At 40.8% G+C, this 18,044-nt stretch overlaps 1 protein-coding gene across 3 annotated transcripts in view; it reads right to left on the reverse strand.

Moving 5' to 3' along the window:
• The window catches only part of EPHA6 (EPH receptor A6), a 506,479-nt gene that overhangs the window by 245,904 nt on the left and 242,531 nt on the right, over positions 1-18,044 (reverse strand). For all 3 annotated transcript variants that reach the window (XM_063126817.1, XM_063126816.1, XM_063126818.1), the window contains exon 4: positions 7,870-8,025. In XM_063126817.1, the coding sequence (XP_062982887.1) occupies positions 7,870-8,025 (156 nt within the window). The remainder of the gene's footprint in view (positions 1-7,869; positions 8,026-18,044) is intronic.

Raw genomic sequence — 18,044 nt, forward strand, 5'->3', positions numbered from 1 at the left:
ATTCCTTATTGTCAGACTGGAGTTTCCCCTAAGTTTAATTGGAGGTTGCATTGCAATGCATTCTTGGGATTCTAAATAACAATGTGGAGGAGTGGAAGAAAAATGTCTGGGATCATGATGAATATCCCAAGGTATGAGATGGGTTAATAGGAGGCCCTCATGCTGATAAGCCATGACATAGCATACCAGGGTGAGGACAACTTGAGCAGGAATCTCCTTAGTGGCTGCCTGATTCACCAAGTCTTACTGGATTGTTCAGGAGGCTTTGAATCACTAGATGACACTCCTTGGAAATCCATTAAGATGGATGGGTTGTGACTGGCAATGTATATGACTGCTTGAGGCTCTTAGTCAGGATGGGGTGACCCATCCGAGGGAGACAAGATCTGCTCACTATCTCACGTAAAATGTAGCAGATACCCACATGGAGGAAGGTAAAAGTGCCATTCATTGCACATAATGCATAAGTTGTGGGCTTATTTTAACCAAGCTATGTTTTCATTCCTGGATCCAGCAGCAATGTAATTATTTCTTTACTTTTGTCCTGCAGGTGGGAAAGGATGTCAGATAATCCACAATGGAACCAAATGAATTTGGATTTTTATGAACCTGACTCACGGATTATGCAGCTTTCGCCCTGTTGGGTGATGAACATTGGCTTGTGGACTGTTTTCCAAACCTTCAGGAATTTTGTGTAAATTTTGTTGTAGAAAAATATGAAAAAATAAAAAAACCGCCCAAAAATATGCATTTCCTCCAAAAGCAAAAGCGTAAAAATGCACATTTTGGGGACATTTTTGCATTTGCACAGATGCGGATTTGCACAAGTTCAGAAACTGAGAAAAAAAAGCAGATTTTGTCAATAGATGGATGAGAGAATGAAAGACACCTGACAATTCGCAAAACACAAATGGAATGGATTTTGCACATCCCTACAGGTTAGGGATGCTTCTGAAATTCTCCTCACCTGAATTTCTCCCCAGATTTTGGTGCTCCAAATTACTTTGTCTTGTTTTCAAAGTGGAAGCAATCTATTAGAACTTTTTCAGTTCATTTATGTCTTCCACTCTACACATTGATGTACAGTGATAAAACCATCCAAAGAAGCAACAAAGAAGCAACCTTGATCTGATCATATATACACAATCCCATCAATATTCTTCCTTGCACTGTTTTATCAATATACACATATGTATTGACAATGCAGAGGGGATAAAGATGCAAATGAACTGAAGGAACTAGGGTGGCCATGTGCCTTCTTATACCAAGGACAGTCCTCTATTTAAAGGGCTGCGAGAGGACTGTTCTGTATATGAAGGCATCCTCTGTTTGAATGGCTGGTTTGTCCAATTTCAGTTTAAAAATAAAGTACCATAAGAATGTTTGCCAATCAACTGTTACCACCAGAACAGCAGCCAAGCACACAGGTCACCTGGTCTTCCACATGATGTATTTCTATTTGTTGTTGTTTATTTGTTCAGTCGCTTCCGACTCTTCGTGACTTCATGGACCAACCCACGCCAGAGCTTTCTGTTGGCCGTCGCCACCCCTAGCTCCCCCAAGGTCGAGTCTGTCACCTCCAGAATATCATCCATCCATCTTGCCCTTGGTCGGCCCCTCTTCCTTTTGCCTTCCACTTTCCCTAGCATCAGCCTCTTCTCCAGGGTATCCTGTCTTCTCATTATGTGGCCAAAGTACTTCAGTTTTGCCTTTAATATCATTCCCTCAAGTGAGCAGTCTGGCTTTATTTCCAGGAGTATGGACTGGTTTGATCTTCTTGAAGTCCAAGGCACTCTCAGAATTTTCCTCCAACACCACAGTTCAAAAGCATCTACCTTCCTTCGCTCAGCCTTCCTTATGGTCCAGCTCTCGCAGCCATAGGTTACTATGGGGAATACCATTGCTTTAACTATGCGGACCTTTGTTGTCAGTATGATGTCTCTGCTCTTACCTATTTTATCAAGATTTGTCTTTGCTCTCCTCCCAAGAAGTAAATGTCTTCTGATTTCCTGGCTGCAGTCAGCGTCTGCAGTAATCTTTGCGCCCAGAAATACAAAGTCTGTCACTGCCTCCACGTTTTCTCCCTCTATTTGCCAGTTATCAATCAAGCTGGTTGCCATAATCTTGGTTTTTTTGAGGTTTAACTTATTTTTACAGTTGCATCTATACATAAAAATTAACATATGCACTTTAATGCAAATTGCTATATTCTTTAGTCCTCTTTTTGCTGATGCATTTCCTCTTTTTTTGACAATTCATAAGTGGCCAATGTAGAAGGAACTGAAAGGTAGGGTTGGGCTGAACATTTAGCCCAAACTTTTTCGTAACGTTATTGTACATTTTTGTGAACCACCCAGAGAGCTTCAGCTATGGAGCAGTACAGAATGTAATAAATGAATGAAAGAAAATGAAAGTGTGTGTGTGTGTGTGTGTGTGTGTGTGTGTGTGTAAAATAAACATTTGAGTGGGTGGGATACTTGCATATAATTCTAAGAGGTAGCAAGGGTTGTTTCCCTTCCTCCCTTTTAACTTTAACAAAGATAAGTTGTCTCTCCAAATAGTGGCTTGGCAGCCTAGCTACTCAGTACTTTATAAATGGGGATAAAATGCCCCTGGGAATGACACTACACTATCATGTAAGCCATCTTCTCCCCACTGGAATACCCCTGGGAATGACACTATGGACTTCTTTAAATGAGTGATTTATAGCATGCTTTTGACTGACCACTCACAGATATTCACGGGTTATTTTGATGACATTGTGAGCCTTCTGCGTATCTCCTGCCCTATTTCCCAGTTTTAGTGATAAAAAATCCTCAGAAAACCTAACTCTTTTGAGATATGTTGATATTTTTCGGGATTTCAGTTGAGCTCTAAAATGCCCACTAGAAGGTGCTGTCCCATTAAAATGCACTGAGCTGTACAAGGAAACGTGATTCCCCCCCCCATCTGAAAGTCCTCAATGTCATCATGTAGTGTTGTTCCCAGGGGTGTTCTGGCCGTATTTACAGAGCTCTCAGCAGCTGGATTGCTGAGACACAATTTCGAGCAGTGGCGTAGCTTTTTTAAAAAAAAGTTAAAGGGCGTGGGGGGGGGGGAGGTTGGAGGAAAACTACGCTCACCACCTCCTAGAACTGGAAGTACCATCCCCATCTGAAAGTCATACAACTTTGAACCACCCACCCTCCAGAAATTTTCTCTTCTGTCTCCTCTGGTGGACCAAGCTTTGGCAAAGGTGGGAAGATGAATACTGTCCTGCCCTCTATAAACAATGCATGCTCCAATTTTAGAAACAATTTTCAAGAAGTCGTTCAACAAGAACCAGAAAGAATGGAATAGAGGACATAGCACTTCATAGGAACACTAATAGAATGGAATGTGGAAAATCCTGATATCCATCCTTGCAAGTATCATTGTGTTGATGAAAGCCATTCAATATCTCAGTAACTAATACCACAGAAGGCATGTTGTTTATCAACAGAGGGTATCTTCTTAGATGGAGATTAGCTTGGGGGAAGAGTGGGAAGGGGATATACTTCCAAGCCATAGTATAAACTGAACTAAATTTAGGGATGACTGTCACTTAGAAATCCAGCCCTGTTTGAGCTTGACAGATTTCCACTGCCTGCCCAACTCGGTGGGAGATTCAGGATGGAAGTACTTCTTCACATAGTGCATTGTTAAACTATGAAGAACACTTCCATAAGATGTAGCGATGTCCACCAATTTGGATGGCTTTAAAAGGAGATTGGAGAAATTAATGGAGGATAATCTGTTGATGGCTACTTGTCCTGACGGCTGTATGCTATTTCCAGTATGAGAGGCAGTAAGCTTATATACACCAGTTGCTGGGGAACATGGGCAGGATGATGCTTTTGCACTTGCGTTCTGCTTGTGGGTTTTCCGTGGACAACCGATTGGCCACTGTGTGAATAGGACACTGGACTAGATGGACCCTTGGTCTGACCCAACATGGCTTCTCTTATGTTTTTATGTCTTATGCAGCAGCTTCGATTTTGGGCTGCAGTGATAAAATATGGTATTTAGTTCTGTAACTGAAGTTCCAGTTGTTGTTTTATACAGTTGGATTGTGTTACTTACCTTATAGGATAGCTGTTCAGAAATGGAAGAGCTTGATTTTGTTTAATTGGTCATTTGATCCTGGTTCACAGTATTATAGCCCTATTTTAAAATCTGAGCACTGTGCCTATACTTTTGTATTTCGAAAGGGGCTGTTATTTATCTTCTCAAGGACATTTTCAAGATGAATACATTATAGATATATTGCAGTGCATGTACACCTTTTGGGTGTGTTCATTCATTTTCATAACTTTTATTTTACAACTAGATAAAAGCAATTAGAAAATACATGCTAGAGGTTTCAAATATGCCTGTAAATGACTGATTATATATGCTTCTTTCTCCCCTGCTTTGGGATACTTAATTTTTTATTCAATGTGTCAGGAAGATATTTGTTGGATAGTTATAATACTCTGTTCAAGCCTGAGGAAAGAAGGGAAATAACAGGTTTGGCAGAAATTTGATATTTATTATCAAGTAATCTCAATACATATTTTGCCCAAGGTGATTTTTTATTACAGGGAAACACAGGAGTGTTTCCTGTGTTAAGGATGAAGAGTACAAACAGCATTCCACCATGTTAAAAGCCATTATTGGGGGGTGGGTCATTCTAGCAACCTGAAGTGGAAAATGTTTCACCAATCTTCCTGAAATGGAGACCTGCCAGAAAGAAATGCTGGTTTTACATACCCTGCGTGTTTCAAGAAGATTGGTGAAATATTGAGGGCAGGATGGCAGTTCAAAGGATTAAAGTAGGAAAAACCTCTGTGACTCAAAATGAACTCTTAGTACTTCCGGGTGGCGACCATTTTTTGCGCACTAAAAGCTCCGAATTGGGACCCTTACCCTTCAAACCAGTGGTAGGATCTTGTCCCCCTGTCCTTCTAGTTGGTGGAATGGCTTTTCTTTTTTCAAAATTCCCTTCCCTTGATTTTTTTATTAATTTTTTTAAATTTCAGTGTTTCCCTATGGGGAATATGATAAGGCAGCGCATGCACCTCAGATTCCCAGGAGGGAGGGGGAGAAGAAGGGAGAGCGAGGCCCACACCCAGCTGTGAGGGACCAGGTAAGTGGGGCAGGGCTTGCCAGGGGGGGGGCTTGCCAGGTAAGGGGACAGGCAGGAGGGGGGTCTTATCTGGTCCGTTGCGGCCGGGCCCGGGCTTGAATCAAGCCCCCTGGTCAACCGCAGGTGCGGCCTTGCTTCCTGGTTGACCAGGGGGCTCAGTTCAAGCCCGGGCCCAGCCGTGATGGAGCAGGTAAGGGGGGGGCTTGCCTGGATCTGCCACCGCCACCGCAGTCTGTGTGGTGGCGGCGGAGCCAGGTAAGGGGACAGGCCGGGGGGGGTCTTACCTGCTCCGTCGTGGCCGGGCATGGGCTTGGATCGAGCCTCCTGGTCAACGCAGAAGCAAGGCTGCAGGCCACAGGCTCTAGTAAAGCCACCGCCTGGCTGCGACAGACAAGGTAAGTGGTGTGGGAGGGGGCCTTAAGTGGTGTGTGTGGGTCTTTTAAATCTCAGACATGCCTATTACATATGATTTGGAAGTCACATGTAATAGCCACATCAGAGATTTAAATAAATTTTAAAATACTGCTTCCAAAAACTGCATTTGCCTTTTATGCTGCAACCTTATACTGTTAGCTCACATTGAGAAATCGATTCAAAAGGTTAGCTTCTTTCCACCTGCCTATCCCAAAGTACAGCCATGTCATATGGGATGTGTGCTTTGGGATAGCCAGGTGGAAAGAAAGTAACCTTTTTGATGGATTTCTCAATGTGAGCAAACAGTGTAAGGTTGCAGCATAAAAGGCAAATGCAATTTTTGGAAGCAGTATTTTAAAATTCATTTAAATCTCTGATGTGGCTATTACATGTGACTTCCAAGTCATATGTAATAAGCACGTCTGAGATTTAAAAGATATCTGGTCATCCGTTACACAAAGCCATGAAATTCAATAAACAACAAACCTACGGTTTACAAAACAACGTTAAGGCTGTACAGTTTTCAATCAAGCACCAAAAAGCAGGGAAATTGGGAGTTAAGGCTCGTAAGCCTTAACGTCACATCCTCCCCAAGGAGCAGAAAGTACCAGTGAAATTCTCATTCTTCCAAAGCAGATAAACCATGAGGAGAGGATGGAGAATAGGATATGCAGAGGTGACTGTGGGGTTGTGCAAAACTGATGACGAACAACTTAGAGCCACCTACTTCTTTTTTTGTTTAGTGCAGCCCTTCCCCAACCTCGTGCCCTCCAAAGGTGTTGGACTACAACTCCCATCATTGCAAGTCAGTATGTCCCATGGTCAGGAATGCTGCAACTTATACTCTCAAACATTTGGAGGGAAGCAGGCTATCATATGCAGAGCTGACTGTGGGGTTGTGGAAAAGTTATTGGGGAATGCTGTTCTAGAGCAAGGGCAGGCAGAATGTAGAACACAAGATGTTTTGAAGTTCAACTCATAAAAGTTCCTGTCAGCATGGACAATGATCAGGAATGCTGTGACCGCAGAGGATTTTTCTTACGTGTTCAGCATTGTGAGATCAAAGACAGAGCTAACACCTAATAGATTCATGTGTAAGGATTATTTTAAAACTATTGAAGAAAATGTTTTTTGTCCTCACCATAACATGGAAGTTGCAGCGCAACACATCTGGAGAGCACCAGGCTGGAGAAGGTTGCTTAACTCTTGGATCCTATACATATCTTCTCAGAACTCAGTGCTGCTGAATTTACTAGAGTTTCCTCCCAAGTGGTATAGGATTGCAAACTAATTTCATCTAAAAGGAGTTCAAGACATCCAAACTAATCCTTTTCTGTTCCTCTGTCACTCTGCTGAGATGATGTATTGTGGAGGGATTGTGGGGAGTGAACAGTATATTTTGTATGAACACATTTTAAAGGGGGGAGGAAAAAACATTGCTTCTTTGAAGGGCAGGGTATTGACCAAAAGTTGAAAATGCCAGCCCTTGCTCTGGTTCTACATTTCCAACAAATAGTGCCCTTTCTGTTATTAATCATGCTGCTCTATGCGAGATGTATGTGAGAAAAAAAATATTGTGCAGCACCTGTATTTGAGAAGGATATAGAACAGTATTCCCCATCCTGCTGTCCCAGCATTCCTAACCATGGGACATACTGACTTGCAATGATGGGAGTTGTAGTCCAACACATTTGGAGGGCTTGAGGTTGGGGAAGGGCTGCTCTAAACAAAAAAAGAAGTAGGTGGCTCTAGGTTGTTCGTCATCAGTTTTCCACAACCCCACAGTCACCTCTGCATATCCTATTCTCCATCCTCTCCTCATGGTTTATCTGCTTTGGGAGAATGAGAATTTCACTGGTACTTTCTGCCTCCTTAGGGAGGATGTGGCGTTAAGGCTGGTGAGCCTTAACTCCCAATTTCCCCGCTTTTTGGTGCTTGGTGGAAAAGTGTACATCCTTAACGTTGTTTTATAAACCGTAGGGTTTTTGTTTATTGAATATATTATATAAACTGGTACCCAGATTTGAAATGTGTGGCCACTTTGTCCTTTGTTAATAATGGAACAGTTGCAATATTTTCTGGTATTGTGTTGTTGTTTAATGCACTTCAGATTGAGGAACATTTTTTCACTTACTTTAAGGAGTACTGGGAATAAGTGAAAAACCTGATTTGCATTCTTGATTAACAAAAACATGCTCTCATACTATTAGCTTTTGTGTGAGGAATATAAAAGAAGTGCTATTTTTATCCTTTTATATAATGAGTGGGACAAGGGAAGAATTTCAAACACCAGTATGAATCAAACTTACGGGTACATGCCATAGTTGGTGGATCCTTCTCAGCTCGAAAGTAACCTTTTTCACACTGACACACGGATGTTGCTTCCACAAAAGTTTGACTGTGTGGAGGGCACTTGGAACACTTTATATTCCCAGCAAACGCTTTATAGAATCCTGATTTGCAAGCTGTAAAAACAGGAAAACAGTTGATTAAGTAAATCTGTCTATCTCTATGTAAAAACAAGTTTCTAACATTTTGCCCAGTTCTTCAATATTTGGTGTGACCTAAAAACAGAACCCAGCTTGGGGTTATACATACAGGTGTAGATTTGATTCTCAATGGCAATCAACAATAGAAGCAGGCAGCCCTCATAACTTGTTTGTCCATGAGTGCATTCCTTTACTTTTGACCATAGGAATGAATGGCAGCTAAGTAGGCTTTTCTCAGCCACAGAGAACTGACCTTGGAGTGGGTGAACAGATGGGAATGGAACAATATGTAACAATGTTCAGCAGGGGATTACATTGGTAAGTGATTATCATTTCTAGATAGTCATGAAAATGTAATAAACCAAATATATATGACTTGCTTCTTTGTGTATTCCAGTTATGTTTAGCATTTGTTCAGTATAGATCATTTCTTTGTTCAATTTATAAGGCAGCCTTCAGTAACAGGTCCATCAAGGTAGTGTATGATTGAAAAAACAGATATAATAAAACCCCAAAACAACAGAACCACAGAGCAGGGTTGTTACTAGGTACTTAAGAGATCCAGGGCACAGGGACATGACACACATTTGCATGTACACACCTACATACACTCTTCCAAATCTAGAATTACTAGAATTTATTTTAATGTTAGTAAAACAACAACAACAACAATGAAATAATGTCTCTGAGCATGTGCAGAATCCTTTCCCCACACCTCTGAGAAATTTCAGCTACATGGATTAAAGCCTAAACATCCCCCTTTTAGAGATTAGGCACTAACCACAGTGGATGTAAGAAAAGTACAAACAGATCATATACATTCTGTTGCCCTCCACACAACAATCCATCCTCATTTTTCTTTCTTCCAGTAATTCTTTAAAAAAAAGGGGGGAAGGGTTCTTTGCAACCCTAGCTCTTCCAAGTTATGGGCAAGCTCTTGTTTTCGCCCCCTCCCCATAATCTGTGCCAACTATTTGTGCCAACAATTCACCAGGATTCTACCAAGAAATCTGAGCACATACCAAGTACATTTCACTCACCACTGAAGCTAGAGTCCATAGCAAAAGGGGAAAAATAACAAAAACATGCATAGGATTGGGCTAAAAGGATTGGAGCCAAGTCAGTGGAGCAGAATGGGGCAGGCAGTTCATTCAGCCTGCAGTACAATGCTCAAAATACATGAAACCAGCCAGAACAGATTGAAAACCAACTCCCTAGTGAAACAAACCACCTACTAACATGACTTCCTTCTTGTCTAGATTGAACTTCAGTTTACTAGCCCTCATTCAGTCTATTATTGATTCCGTATGGCCACTGCCTCGCCTCAATCTGATGGAAAGGAGAAATAGAGCTAGATGTCATCAGTCTATTGATGACCTAATTCAATGATTACAGATAGATGTAAAAGAGCATGAGAGACAAGATGGAACCCCATAGGTCCACTGTGCACAGTAAATTTTCAGCACTATCTTTTAGAAGCAGCCATCTAAGAAAGAGCAGAACCACCAAAGTCCAGTAATCCCCAGTACCTAAAACAGCATAACAAGAATGAAGCTATGCTCGATTGGTATTGAAAACCACCAAGAAGTCCAAAGGAATTAGCTGGGCCATACTGCTCCTGTCCTTCTGGCATAACTCATCCATCATGGTGATCAACACAGTTTATGTGCTGAAAACAGGGCAGAAATCAGATTGAAATGGATTCAGATAATTAGTCTATCCAACAGTGACTGGAGATTAACAGCGACTATCCACTTGAGCACCTGGCCCCAAAAGGGGATATTTGCAATTCAGGGATAATTGTTATAATTCAAGTATCACAAATTTATTTCTTTAATTTACAAAATTTATATCCCACTGCACATCTATATAGATTCTGGAGTAATGAACAATAAAAGATAAAAAGAATAACAACACCTTATTAAAACATATAAAAATAAAACAACATATTAAACATTTTTAAAAACAAAAGGCCAATAAAAAATATGGCTGGTCAATCAAGGCAGGCTTCTTGAAATAAAGATATTTTCAGGAGGTGCCAAAAATGACACAATGTTGACGTCTGCCTGACTTTCAGAGGGAGCCACCAGATTGAAGGCTCTACTCAAGTGGACCATACGGAACCACCAGGAGCGTCCCATTTGATGACCTCAGGGACTGGGCAGGTTGATAAGGGAAACTGCGTTTTCTCAAGTGTCCTTTTCCCAAGTTGTTTAGGGCTTTATACGCTAGAAGCAAAACTTTAAACCTGGCCCAGTAGTTCCCTCAGCAAAGGGTTACATGCTGAAAAGGTGCAGTTCCTGACTACAGCTGAGCTGCTGCATTCTGCACTAGCTCCAGTTTTCAGACTAGCCTTAAGGGCAGCCCCACAAAGAAAACATTGCAATAATCTAGTCTAGATGTTACTACTGCCTGTGCCTCTGTGGTCAAGCTATCCCTGTCCAGGAGAGGCAGTAGCTGACATATTAGTCAAAGCTGGGCCTCCAGTGACAGCAATGGATCTAGGAGTACCCCCAGACTATAAACCTGATCTTTCAGAGGGATTGCAACTCCATCCAAAAAAAGGCAACGAGCCTATCTTCTAGACCTAGGAACCAGTCATGCACAGGGCTTCTGTCTTGCCAGGATTCAATTTATTGGTCCTCATCCAGCTCATCGCTGAGTCTAGGCAATGATCCAGATCTTGCATAGCCTCACCTGGTTCAGATGTCACAGGGAGATAGGGCAGTTTGTCACCAGCATACTGATGTCACTTGGCTCCAAATCCCCTAATGACTGTTCCCGGAGGCTTCATATAGATGTTAAACAAAGTTGGAGACAAAATGTCATCTGCATTTTATTGACTGCAGCTCCCTAGTATACCAGGAGGCTCTACGGTACAAGAGAGGCCACTCAGGTGCAACCAAGTCAGTGACTGCCCACATCTCACTTTTCCATAGTGAGACTAGGGCCTCGGCTAGATCACCAGCTCTCTCCACTGGACAATCCCTAAGAGTGTTCAGAAATCCATTGGATTCCATCAATCTCCTGGGGAGACCATCTGAATAGGTTCCCCACCTCTGCAGGAAGAAGGTAATACCATGAGTTCAAATCTCACCAGGAAATGGTCCAGCCATGACAAAAGGGTTGCTTGGACCCTCCAAATATTCAGACTACTCATCTCACAGCTCTGAACAGAGACCAAGTCAAGGGTATGCCCCACTTCATGTATTGAATATATACAAACATACTTGTTTTTGAGAATAGGATCATTTCTCTTGACAACAAAATCACTCTGAATAAATATAGCTAATAATCCAGTTATGCCTTTATGCAAGGTACAAAAGCTTTATAGTTAATTTTACAACACTATTGCAGTTGCCCAAGGCCAAACATAAAATGAGACCATCATGGTTGTTGGATATATTAAAATAAAAATCAGTGCTTTATAGATATAATATGATAACATGCTGAGAAAGTCCAAACAATCATAGGCTCAGAATAATTGAACTGTGCAGAATGCTGATTGCCAGATTCAAGATGAAAAGAAATAAGCAAGTTCTTTTTTACAGGCCAGTGCATATGCAATCAGAATCTGAAATAAGCATCTCAGTGTCCATGTGTAGTGGCAGTTTTTAATAGCAGAATTTCACCTTCAGATGAAACATATCCACATATAAGGATTTCCTTCGATATTTTACCAGGACTAGAATTACTACCAAGGCTTTTAAAAGTTTGTTTAAAAAGTTAATCAGTAAGGTGAGTAAAGGAAATATAATTTAAATATGCAATAGAGCAAATGCAAATTCACTAAAAATCACTGATCATAACAAGCCTATTGTATATTTCAAATGTATACATTTTATATATTTCTTTGTACATTTAAAGTGAATGTTAAGTGAAGTAGAATTATTAAGTCTTTCTGGTAAGAGAATTAAACATATGGTTTTAGGCTCTCCCTTTCCTGACCAATGGAAAATTGCAGCCTTTGAAAGCATTGTTTCATTTGGTAAAGAGAACACCAGACTTCTGGTGTCTCTATAATTGTTTCTCCCCAATACAGAGATTGAGCATGTATTAAAGGGGAACATTAGAAAGCATGTTGGCAAATAGAACTAGACATGTATCAACACCAACCCAGTTTTCCAGATCCTGAACAAATCTCTCACCAGAAACTCCTGGCTTTAGTGCACTAATTGCCCTTTAACTGATATCCAGACATGGGACATCACCAGACTGAATGTATAAGAAATTAGATCATAGAATAGCAGAGTTGGAAGGGGCCTATAAGGCCATCGAGTCCAACCCCCTGCTCAATGCAGGAACCCACCCTAAAGCATCCCTGACAGGTGGTTGTCCAGGAGCCCACAACCTCCCTAGGTAACTGATTCCATTGTCGTACTGCTCTAACAGTCAGGAAGTTTTTCCTGATGTGCAGCTGAAATCTGGCTTCCTTTAACTTGAGCCCGTTGTCCTGCACTCTGGGAGGATTGAGAAGAGATCCTGTCCCTCCTCTGTGTGACAACCTTTTAAGTATTTGAAGAGTGCTATCATGTCTCCCCTCAATCTTCTCTTCTCCAGGCTAAACATGCCCAGTTCTTTCAGTCTCTCTTCATAGGGCTTTGTTTCCAGACCCCTGATCATCCTGGTTGCCCTCCTCTGAACATGCTCCAGCTTGTCTGCGTCCTTCTTGAATTGTGGAGCCCAGAATTGGACGCGATACTCTAGATGAGGCCTAACCAGGGCCGAATAGAGAGGAACCAGTACCTCACGTGATTTGGAAGCTATACTTCTATCAATGCAGCCCAAAACAGCATTTGCCTTTCTTGCAGCCATATTGCACGGTTGGCTCATATTCAGCTTGCGATCTACAACAATTCCAAGATCCTTCTCGTTTGTAGTATTGCTGAGCCAAGTATCCCCCATCTTGTAACTGTGCATTTGGGTTCTATTTCCTAGATGTAGAACTTGGCATTTATCCCTATTAAATTTCATCCTGTTGTTTTCAGCCCAGCACTCCAGCCTATCAAGATCACTTTGAAGTTTGTTTCTGTCTTCCAGGGTATTAGCTATCCCACCCAATTGTGTGTCATCTGCAAATTTGATAAGCGTTCCCTGCACCTCCTCATCCAAATCATTAATAAAAATGTTGAAGAGCACTGGGCCCAGGACTGAGCCCTGCGATACCCCACTTGTTGCCTCTCCCCAGTTAGAGAAGGTTCCATTGATAAGTACTTTTTGAGTCAGATTATGTAGCCAACTGTGAATCCACCTAATAGTTGTTCCTTCTAGCCCACTTTTAGGTAGTTTGTTAACCAGAAAGTCATGTGGTACTTTGTCAAAAGCATTACTGAAGGCAAGATATATGACAGCATTCCCACAGCATTCCCACAGTCCACAAGGGAAGTTACCCGATCAAAAACTGAGATCAAATTAGTCTGACAGGATTTGTTCCTGACAAATCCATGTTGGCTTCTAGTAATCACTGCATTGATTTCAAGGTGTTTACAGATTGACTTCTTTATAATCTGCTCCAGAATTTTCCCAGGGATGGATGTCAGACTGACAGGTCTGTAGTTCCCAGGTTCCTCCTTTTTGCCCTTTTTGAAGATAGGGACAATGTTAGCCCTCCTCCAGTCTTCCGGCACCTCACCCGTCTTCCATGATTTTGCAAAGATAATAGACAAAGGTCAGAGAAGATTATGAGTGGCCTCTGTTTTAAAGGAACACATACAAAAATAGGATTTATGATTTTAATTATTAGTTCTGCTCATCCAAATTAGTTTGCATTTGGAGAATATTCACAGATTTCTTAACTTCACATTTAAACGTAAAAGCATATGAAAAAAGAAATCTTGTTATGCAGTCCACGGGCCACGTATATTTTCCATATGACCAAGGTTATTTTGAAGAATTTTCTTAGTTTTATTAGAAACCTGAGAATTACTACTTTTATTGTCCAAACAGTAAATGTGTGTTGCTCACAGCCACAGAGATAGTTACTAGTGATAAATATGTAATGGCAAAAACATCTAGATACACACTCCCCTCAGCAATAAATACATGAATAAATAAATATTAACCATTCTTACATTAAAGCATTTAATTGGAGGGAGAAAAATGACTTCTGTAAAACACAAACACTTCTCTCTGGAGATTGGCACCTAGGTAATTATGAGCCAATCCCCTGAAGACAATTGAATGCCTAGCCATTTGTGAAAAGGGTGGGATAGCCAATCCTTACTCTGAAATTGGCAAAGCAGATTTTTTCATATAATGGAATGGGATAATATAATTTTCGGCAGCCATACGCTGCCAAGCCACTGGCACACCTCTCTACCTAACTCTGTAGAAGTGAAGGTGCTTGAGGGTAACTGGTAAGGACTCCATTCACTCTCAACACTATGAATCTCCTGTGGAGAGAATTTTCTTACCTGGGCAGGATTTACACTACTGCTTTATAATGGTATTGAAGTGCACTGACAACTGTTGGGGCCCATGACACATTCCATACACCATTTTCAAACTGCTTTCAAAGTGTTATCTCCTGTTTGGTGCAGATCTGCTCATTTTATATCATGCACAGATGTTAGCTTTTAGTGACCTTTGTAGGATTCCAAGGCCAACTCAGGCAGGCTGAGGATATTGTTGCTTTCCAGATCAGGGACCTCCTATAATTGGATAGAATAGGATATTATGTTTTTTAAGAGTTGGGGTGTCAATATTAAGGCATAAAGATGCTTTTTATATTTTGATCAATTGAACCTAACAGCAAATCTAGACTGAAAGCCATGCAACAATCTTCTGTTACATCAATAGTCAGTTTGATATGAGGACAAGGGTCTCACAGTAGAGAAAGAAAGCCTGCTTAGTAACCTAGGCACTGAACCCACATTTTCTAAGAATTAATTACAGTAAACCTGTATCCTTGTTTAACACATTAAAAGTCTACATAATCTTTGGCAATAGAATATGATTCAAAGTATCCAATACATTTTGCTTATGGAGTTTTATCAAGAATGGGATTTGTAGTTAAGAATATCAAGTAATGCTAAACTATTTTTGTAGTAGTAGTAGCAATTTATTAATGCTTAGGCCTTAGGCCATTCACATACAAAATAAATACGATATGAAGGGACAACAAGATAAAAATACTGCATATAATCGCATATAAATCTTACATAATGAAAGGATAAAATTCAATATATATATATTTTTTTTTGTAGTAATGGGTCTCCAGCATGGCGCCTATGGGCAACATGTTGGAAACCCTCTCTTGGTGCTTGCCAGACTCCCTGCCCCTCCTGATTTTTATAGTAACCATTTTATGAATTGGCAAGACCTCCATGGCAGCCATTTTGTGAGAGCATTCATAACACTCATACAAAATTCCAAATGTGCTGACCTGCCCAAAAAAGATTAGTGACACTTGCTGTAGTCCTTAGCAATTCCCATCACCCAAACTCCCACTCCCCTTTTAAAGACATCAGATTTAGCCCATACATATAGAAAAATGTGATTCAATCTTCTACTTGTCAGGAGAACTCAAGAGCCACCCTCAGGTGGTTATTTATTGGAGATAGCTCAAGATATTAAATCTGATCATATCAAGTTTTCAAAAGCTATGTATATATTTTACTGAAAGCTATGTTTTATATAATTGTTTTTTTAACATCTAATCTAATAATCTAACATCAGTTGTGTCTCACTCTCCAAAAAAATGTAACACATCAAGGGAGCTAGACAAGTGTGGGAAGTAGCAGGAAACTGGGGAAGAAACAACCTGGACATTAAATCCCCTCTAAATTTGTGCCATGGGAAATTTTCCTTTTGATTTTCCTTTCCTGGAATTCAATAGAAGAGTGCTGAAGAGATGGTCTACTGGTTTATATAATTAGATATATGGACCACAGTTCAGATGTCAGCAAGATTTCACTGATTTTCTACTGCACGTTGTTACAAATGTATTCCCATAATGAGCGAGCTCAATCCATGATCAATTGTGACCATTTTACATCAGATTTACATGAGCTATCACACTATCATTGTACTATTTTGTATTCATTTAAGAATGTGCATTAAAGATAAACCACAACACCAAGTAACTTATTACATTACTGAGATAAATGTCATAGAGTGCACTGGATAACCTAGGACATGGGGGTGGCCGTGTTGTCCTCCTTTTTGGTTTCTAAAATATGGTCACCCTATTGGATAACCACTGTTAAATCACATTTATTGCAATATAAGTATTAAGCATAATTCTTCAACTTTCTTCCACTGAAATAAATGGAACATATAAGGGAGAGTTTGGAGAATTCATTTATATTTATCTGAAGTATTTTTATGCCAGACCTCAGCCAAAAAGTTTGCTATAGCAGGTTACATATAATCAATTAAACAAGACAGCCCCAGCCTGCAGGCTCACAATCTAAAAAAGATAGTACACGCAAGGGGAAAGGAATGAGGAGAAAAACGAGAAAAATGGGGAGGAAAGAGGGAAAATTGACCAGATTGCATCCTTTTAGAAGAGTTTTTGAACACTGAGCCCATGCACCATTTTTAATTTAAAAAAACACAACACCCTGAATGTCAACCTTTCTGGGTTTCCCAGATCTTATCTTTCTCTTCTTACAATGAAATTATCTGTTAGAAATTGTACATTTATTTTTCATTTTTGGTCGCTGTGATATGCTCCATAGTTGTATGCTGAAAACAGGATAAAGCATTCACACACACACAGTTGAGATGCAATTAGATTCCTTGAAAGTGTCTGGAATAGATTTGTCATAGAAAAGGTCAGAGAAAATGCCAAACTGGATTCTAGTTATTTACTATACACCATGACTCCTGTGCCCCTTACATTTGACAAAGTAAGCTTTCAAAATTGCTCAGGAATACAGGAAAGTGTAACTTCCCCCCCTTATGAAATACACACAGTTGCCAGTTGATAGAAGAGGTGCAATCCAGCATAAAACATACTTAGGTTCCCCTGATTTCAGTAGGATACAAAATGGTGTACTGGATCATATAATGTCCAAATCCTGCACATACTTACTATGAAATAAGTTCCATTTAATGGAGTTACAGGAATTACTACTGACATATAAGTTTAGGATTGGGCCTTATGTCACTTTCTCATTTATCTTTTCTTTCTTCCATTCTATCTTTCCATTCCCCCCCCCCCTTACTATAAACAGTATCAGCAAGCTTCTAGTAACTTTGCTTCTCTTTCAGAGAGGAATGGGAGGGGGTTCAGAAGGAAGCACCATATTTCGTGCGGGGAATTGTTCAGTGGCAGAGGTGGGGTGAACCCCAATAATTGCAGAAAAAAGGTGAAAATCCCCAAAGGGAGATCCCCTACAAACAATCTAACTAACTAACAAAGAACAGCCCAATAAAGGCTGAAAATGCTTGGTGGCCACAAAGTGCTGGCTGTCTAGAAAACCAGGAAGAGGAATTTAACGAAGGCCTTAGCTAGGCCTACCTGATAATCCAGGATGGAAGAGGGAAGATCTTGCGTTGCGATTAACACTAGATCCCTCCTCCGTTTACACATGAGGAGTGATGACCTCAGGAAGAGAGGCATGTCGCCTGCGGTCTCGGGCTCAGCCTGAGACCGCAGAAAAAGCAGGCCCAAAGTGGAGGGCTCTATCCCGGGGCAAGGGAGGGATGATCCCTCCCTGATCCTGGGATCCCCTGCGCATCATGTGGACACAGAGGGACGATCCCGGGATTCGCCCTGTGATAAAGCCTGGTCTAGATAAGGCCGGAGAATCCCAAAAGAAGACATGGCTGACTGGCTTGGAATCCGAACAGGAGAGCTCCTTACTGCAACATTTTGTTGCAGGCTGTACTTGGCATTATGTATACATAAGGAAGAACTACAGGTGATTCATGGTTTTATATATGGTTAACACTCCTGGACCCATTTAATATAATGGAGGCATATCAGGGTTTCCCCCAAATCCCTTGTTAAAGTGACAGTGAGACTGATCTTACGCCATGGATGGAAG

Source organism: Elgaria multicarinata, chromosome 5 (assembly GCF_023053635.1).
Source record: "Elgaria multicarinata webbii isolate HBS135686 ecotype San Diego chromosome 5, rElgMul1.1.pri, whole genome shotgun sequence".
Lineage (NCBI taxonomy): Eukaryota > Metazoa > Chordata > Lepidosauria > Squamata > Anguidae > Elgaria > Elgaria multicarinata.